The 6,719-nt window shown below is 41.2% G+C and overlaps 2 protein-coding genes across 2 annotated transcripts in view; both read left to right on the forward strand.

The window, feature by feature from the left end:
* Positions 1–217: 217 nt before the first annotated feature.
* On the forward strand, positions 218–2,609 carry fibinb (fin bud initiation factor b). Its single transcript, XM_048262880.1, has 2 exons — positions 218–1,614; positions 1,939–2,609. Exon 1 carries the CDS (start codon positions 943–945, stop codon positions 1,564–1,566), a length of 624 nt encoding a protein of 207 aa, XP_048118837.1. The 5' UTR covers positions 218–942; the 3' UTR covers positions 1,567–1,614; positions 1,939–2,609.
* Positions 2,610–5,532: 2,923 nt separating this feature from the next.
* The window catches only part of bbox1 (butyrobetaine (gamma), 2-oxoglutarate dioxygenase (gamma-butyrobetaine hydroxylase) 1), a gene marked incomplete at its 5' end in the record, with an annotated part of 15,428 nt that continues 14,241 nt past the window's right edge, over positions 5,533–6,719 (forward strand). The window contains 2 exons of the mRNA XM_048263705.1: positions 5,533–5,796; positions 6,324–6,438. Of these exons, the coding sequence (XP_048119662.1) occupies positions 5,533–5,796; positions 6,324–6,438 (379 nt within the window). The remainder of the gene's footprint in view (positions 5,797–6,323; positions 6,439–6,719) is intronic.

Here is a 6,719-nt window from a genome sequence, read left to right on the forward strand (position 1 = left end):
AAGGGACTTAATGCAGGCAACCCTGCGCAACAAATTCAGACAACAATTTTCTGACCGAGGGAGGAGAGGCGCAATAGTTGTTCTTTCAATCGTCTGTCAGACAGGCTGAATAAAGCCGGTATGACTCAAAATCATTCAAAAGACTGATTAAAACTTAACTATTTAGTGAGTAACATGAAGGAGAAATGTTGTTATTTTGGATAGAGGGCAGATGTGGGTCATTTTTCAGTCTTAAACAGAAAAATAGTTTTTAAATCAGGCTTTTGAGCTACAGTCAAGTTTATAACTGTTTATATTTTAAAACTGTTTCCTTAACTCCAAGAAACCAGTTCCCTGTACAGCGCAGAGGTTCTAAGTGTCCAAGGACACCTAAACACACCTAATGGGTCCTGCTACTTTAATAACACAGTCCTGCCTCAAATAGTCAGGCTGCCAGAGAGCATACTGCCTTTTAAGTGAAGGAGTGAAGGAGTGACGGCCTGTAATTTGAGAGTCGGAGAGAGGGTATCATTAGCCTAAACGTAGAGCGGTGCATGAGCACTGCAGATGTTGAAAGCAACCAAGGACACAAGCAAAGTCTTTTTAAATCAAATCATCTCTTGTCGACGCATCTCACATTTATTTTCTGAATTACGCAGCGGGACATTTTACTAAAACGCGTAGACTACGGCTCTGCGCTCCTAATTCTCAAACAAATCAAAGGGACAGCACCAAAGGGAAGACTGCTTTAATAGCCTATTTGTTTTTCTGGGACTTGCAACTTGGTGAATCGCTCTTGGATAGACTACCTGTCTTCAGATTTGGATAGCTTTTGAAAAGCTATAACAAATAGCAGTGGATGGATTCTCCTACTTTCTGACTGGACAGACCTTATCAGTGAACCGGTCCTTCAGACGAGTTCTCCGAATTGTGGGAGTTTAGTGGAGCGGGTTATAGCCTACGATGGCTTCTCTCCCCTTAATACTAACTGCTTGGTTAGTTACGCTGCACCTTTGTAGCGCATTTTTTTCGGGACCCTTGTATCCGGAGATGTCTAATGGCACTTTTCATCATTACTTCGTTCCAGACGGCGATTACGAGGAAAACGACGACCCGGAGAAGTGTCAGATGCTTTTCAAAATGACAGACGACAGAAAATGCGGTCTGGATGAGAACCAGGATTCAGTCATCCGTGATGATTTCACGATTATTAAGCGTCATATAGAGGACGCTGCCAGAGTTCTGGAGGGGATTGGAAAGAGCATCTCCTACGACCTGGACGGAGAGGACAGCTATGGGAAGTATTTAAGAAGAGAAACAACGCAGATAACCGAGGCATTCACTAATTCCGAGAAATCACTGTTGGAACTTGAAGTGAAATTCAAACAGAGTCAAGAGAACGAACTCAAAGAAGAGCATCGCATCAATGACGACTTCTTGAACATGATCGTTCACACCAGGGACGTGTTGAAAGAGACTCTGGACATTTCACTTGGGCTGAAAGACAAACATGAGCTGCTGTCTCTTATCATCAGGAGTCACGGGACCAGACTAAGCCGGCTGAAAAATGAGTATATGAAAGTTTGAGCCAAGCTGAGCTCATGCATTTTGAGGGGATTGCATACCCTGACAGAGGTGCTTTTTCTTAACTTTGCTAAAGCTGTTGATATTCATTAATTGTAACATTATTTAATTGTATATCATACACTTAATAGCCTGCACAAGGTTAAGAAATTACTTTGGAATACAAATAAGGGTGAGAGTCTTTTTTTGGGGAGTATATCACAGAACTATGGCCATTCCATTGTAATAGGTCCAGGATACCTCGTGGCCCAAAAGATCAGTGATGTTGTTAGACATGTACTGATTGAATTACAATTTTGAGTGATCCAGAAACAACTAGCACTCCCATGTGATTGAACATAATATTCATCTTGTGTGATCCGTTATGTTTTTCAGAATTAATCAATTTGCATTGAGTTCAGTGTGGAACCCAAACTGTTTTGGCAGGATCATGGCTTAACAAATGCCAGAGTGGTGCAGCATGATCTAAACTAAATACCACAGATGTTTACAGCAGGAATAACAAGCAAACATCTGGCACCTCTGCCCATCAGATCAGTGCTGGAGAAGTGTAAGCAAACGGCTACAATGGGATATCTATACTGCCAAAATGACCTTTATTTAATAAGGTATTATTATTGGTGTTATTTTCTATTAATAATAACATTAGAGTATTAATTATCATAAAGGAGTTGAGGTTATGTTGTAGCCTATCTCTATCTTGTTTTGAATCATGTTAATAAATCCTTCAAATGTAGGCCTGTGTGTCTCGTGAGGATATTGTGTCATACAAATGTGCTTATTGAAATGTAATACTGTGAGTGTATATTTTTATGTGGGATAAAATATATTCTTGATGTCAAATTGTGCATCATTATAGTAAAATGTATATTCTTGTGATGGTATAATGTTTTCGGGTTACTGAGAAATCGTATGACTGGGGTGACAAATCCCAAGACCAACCAAGATGACTGCGGGCAGGAATATTGGACTTCAAATACTCAAAAGGTGTTTATACATTCCTGAGAGGTTGTCCTGTTAATATAATAAAGTCTTCAAGCTTATAAGCACATGTTTCCGTGTTTTTCAGTGGTCAAACACAATATCATGGTTTTACATAAAGCACAAGCCAGCAGAATAGCCTACATGCAGGTTAGTCTGTAAGCAGGTGTTGGCAGTTTGCAAGGTTCTAATGGAAGGGATCTATTAAGAGTTGATGTTTACGCGTCCCTGCAGACCCACTACTACTTTTACGGTAGGTTGCTGTGAGTGGCTTTAAAGGAAGTTGTTCAGGACTGATTATGAAACAGTCAATTGTAGCACTCTGTAACGAAACATATAACAGAGATGGCACAAGGAAGCTGCGATAAGGTTGCGTTGTAAAAGATAACAGTGTTAAAACAGGCTTGGTGAGGGACATGTCTTGTGAAATCCATAAATTATTTTGTATGATGAAATGTGCCACAGCTGAAGCATTAGGGTATGTATTATACAGCCTACAGCCAGACAGAGGACATACACTCTACATAATAAAAGGTTGCATTCAAGAAAAAGTAATAACTGATTTATTATACAGAGTCAAGGCAAGACTAGCCTACCTCGACTGAAATCCATTATGCCTAAGTAAAATCCAACAGACTGAGTATGACTTTTTAGTTGAGTTGTGGTTGAGTTAACTCTTAACTGTCACTTCACCAAAGAAAACAAAAGTCTCAGACTCCAATCAATGCTGTGGCCTCTAAATGTATGGTTTTTACGCAGACTGGGAAAATAGCTGTAGCCTAGGCTATATTTTTGGACAAACATTTGGTTATGTAAGTATTTGTATTGCCTATGTATCCAACACTTTTCAAGAGGTAAACTTATGCTGTAAATTGTGTTTATGATGTTAAACCCCAAACCCAAATCGTAATAGTCCAGCCATTTATAATGCAGGCAAGTAGCCTAACCTTTGCCCTACTTTCACTGTCAGCGAGACACTATTCTCACGCCTTCGCGTTAATACACTTCTCATTCAGGAAGCAGCACTAGAGCAAGGTAATGTTGTATATTTATGCGTCTCCTTCATTATGCACGCTATAATTGCAATACGGAAATGGTTTAGGATGTGTTTGGTGTTGATAATGGTGATTTGAACATTTGTTTACAAGCTCGAGGCTTGTTTGTTAGTGTGCTGTTGACAGCTAACCGGTACCTAGCTGCGTCAGTTGGCTGGCTATATTTACTTCCACAAGAAATCTGTTACAGGTTTTTATGCGGAAATTATGGATGTTTTGTATTAGAAACACTAAAACAAATGTTTACGTACGTGCAGAAAGCACACATCCTACTGTAGTTATTCGCAAAACACCTAATAATCGTACTTCACACACGGCAACAAACACAGTACGCAGTAGCCTAGTCCGCTAGCTGTGTGGAAGTTTCATTGCTTTTCATTGTGTTCATGCTGCGATGCTAACTGGTCAATTACTAGCTGGGAATGAGTTAAATCTATGTAACAGTTATTACCTTAATGTAATTCGCGTATTTCCAATCAAACTTTCCTGTTCATTCAGAAACCATACTTTCAATTTCGTTTCTTACGTAATTTGTTTACCGGAGTCTTTGGACAGGACACACAATTTACCGGTGCCTTTGGACAGGACGCACGCACATCAAGTCAGCCGGTCATGGTTACAAGCTCGTGTGACCCTTTACCTAGTTTACAACGCTCGCGTGGTGTATTTTACGTTTACGTCATTATATCCATGTGAAGTCGTGTGTTGCTGGGATTTGGACTCGAGCAGGTCAAAGGTGTGTCTCACTGAAGTAGATACCAGGCTACTGGAGTGAAAAGTTACTTTTTACCTTAGTCCTATTGTTTAGATCTCAGGGTTATATATGGCTCTGTGTTGTCAGTCTGAGTCCATGCTTTTTAAACAAATCAAAAAAGGTAGGAGCCCAGTCAAGCATATAATGTAACAACATCTCTCACCTAAACAACTTTCCAACATGCTCTGTCTTGAATCAGAGAATGCTTGTGTTGTGCAGTCAGTGTTCTATCAAGGAGACACTGAGGCAGAATAGCAGACAAAAATACTACAGAGGTGACATTTGGGTGACTACCCTCATGCCACCTCTGATGTGGGGTGGCAGGCAGAGTGCAGGGTACAGTTACACATGGCTCAGGACCAATGTGGCATGAAGTCTCTGTCTAAAGTCCTGCAGGCATGTTGACGCAGGCACATTAGGTGTACACTCACACTTATCTGTACTGTTGCAAAATCATATGGTTTGACTGCATCCTGATGTCTTAATGTCATAAGGCTGGACAGAATGGATTTGTTTATTTTGTGGAGTTTTATGGTTATATGATCAGTGGTTAAGTTCAGTGTTTTAGCCTGTGTTATTGTGCTCTATGTGTTACTTGAATGGTTGAATACTGTTAATTTTCTGAAGTCGTTTTAATATTCTTATCGGAGATTAACAGAGTAATACAGGAAGGCTCCACCACTGAGCACAGTAGAAAAAATAAAGCTTTGTCTTCAGATAGATCCCCATCACTGAGTTCTCTTTTCTGTGAAAGTGAAAATGATCATCAACTGACATTCAGTGCAATGTCAGATTTCAATAGGCAACTTTGTGAGCAATGTTGCTGAGCAACCTCATAACTGGCTCCAGGTGTTCTGATTGGATGATCATTAACATTTGCCTACTAATTGAAGTGCTGAACAACAATAATGTAGTAAATAGATAACTAGTGGGGCCAGCATGAAGCCTTACGTCATCACTCTGTCCCCATTAATGGCAGCTCCTCTGACCCTGCAGTCTCCCAAGTGCCACCTGCCAGTCCACGCGTCCGCTGCGCCTGTGAAGGATGTTATCAAGATTCGCTCACTGTGTCTCCAGCGCCGGTTTATCCACGGCAGCCCTGCAGGCGGTGAAGAGCCATGGCAAGTGCAGACTACCGTCAGCTGCCCTCCCCCGCGTCACGCAGCGAGGTCACCAGGACTTCGCTGCGCGCCCGCCCCACCATCCCTTCCAGCGCCCGCGGCGCCTGTGGTGGTGCGGCACACCCGCGCCCTGGAGCGTGAACGCCTTCTGCAGGTGGAGTGGGAGGACGGCAGCTGCAGCCTCTACCCCTACACCTGGCTGAGGGACAACTGCCTGTGTCCGCACTGCACCCTCCAGTCGGCCCAGGCACGCAGCCTGCTGCTCTCCGAACTGGACGTGCACACGGGCGTGGACAGCGTTCATGTCACAGAGGACAACAAGGTAGGACAATCATTCACTATGAAGAAGGACATTAGGTTGGGCATGTTTGCTTTACTTAACAGCTGGGAAGCTGAATCTTGCTCTATTCAGCTCTTGTGATTGGTCTCCCATTAATCAAAGACTTGCACCAGAGGTGCAAGCATAAAGCATTGCATAATCACTAAAAAGCCTTTTAAAACAAAGCCTTATAAACAGATACAGTAAGATATGGTGTGAGAGATATTCAATATATTGAATAGAGATATATACAAATAATAAGGATTAGTTTTGAGTATTTGATGCCAGAACTATGCCACAGCACCTGTAAGCTATTTGTCTGTGTGGAATGATGATGTACGTGCTGGTATGATAATAATATTATAATAATGATAATAATAAAAATGACTTGTTAGTATGATAAAGTGGATTGTAGTACAGTGTGTAAAAGTTGTTCATTTTGCATTTGAGTTTGTGTGTGTTCTATGAAGGTGAATATGTGCTGCTATTATGATGATAAAGGAGACTGATTTATGTCCTTTCCTGTACAGGTGTCTATAACATGGCCTGATCAGCACAGCAGTAAGTTTAATCCTGATTGGCTGAAGAAGCGTTGCTTCTCTTCAGAGGCAAGACAGGCTAAACAAGAGGAGCTTTTCTTTAACGGTAAGTGCAGTCTCATAAAAGCTAAAAGATTTTATTTAAAATTTCCACCCAAAGTATAAAGCTATAAAAACTAACGATAAAAAAATAATTTAACAATAACATTACAGAGGTAAAAATGAAAGGGCTGGACTGTTGACCACAGATACTTTGTGTAGGAGAGCGAGTCTTAACTTCTCTAGAGCTCGGGAAGAGCTTTACAGGATGTATTATCTATCTACTAACCACTATTAACCCTTTTCTGCACCATGTTGTCTGTTAATAGATAGATAATAGATCATTGG

The sequence above is a fragment of the Alosa alosa genome, chromosome 14, assembly GCF_017589495.1.
Source record: "Alosa alosa isolate M-15738 ecotype Scorff River chromosome 14, AALO_Geno_1.1, whole genome shotgun sequence".
In the NCBI taxonomy this organism is placed as follows: Eukaryota; Metazoa; Chordata; class Actinopteri; order Clupeiformes; family Clupeidae; genus Alosa; species Alosa alosa.

Bases quoted from the DNA above. Each gene is read 5' to 3' on its own strand.
- fibinb (XM_048262880.1), top strand. From the start codon at position 943: ATGGCTTCTCTCCCCTTAATACTAACTGCTTGGTTAGTTACGCTGCAC.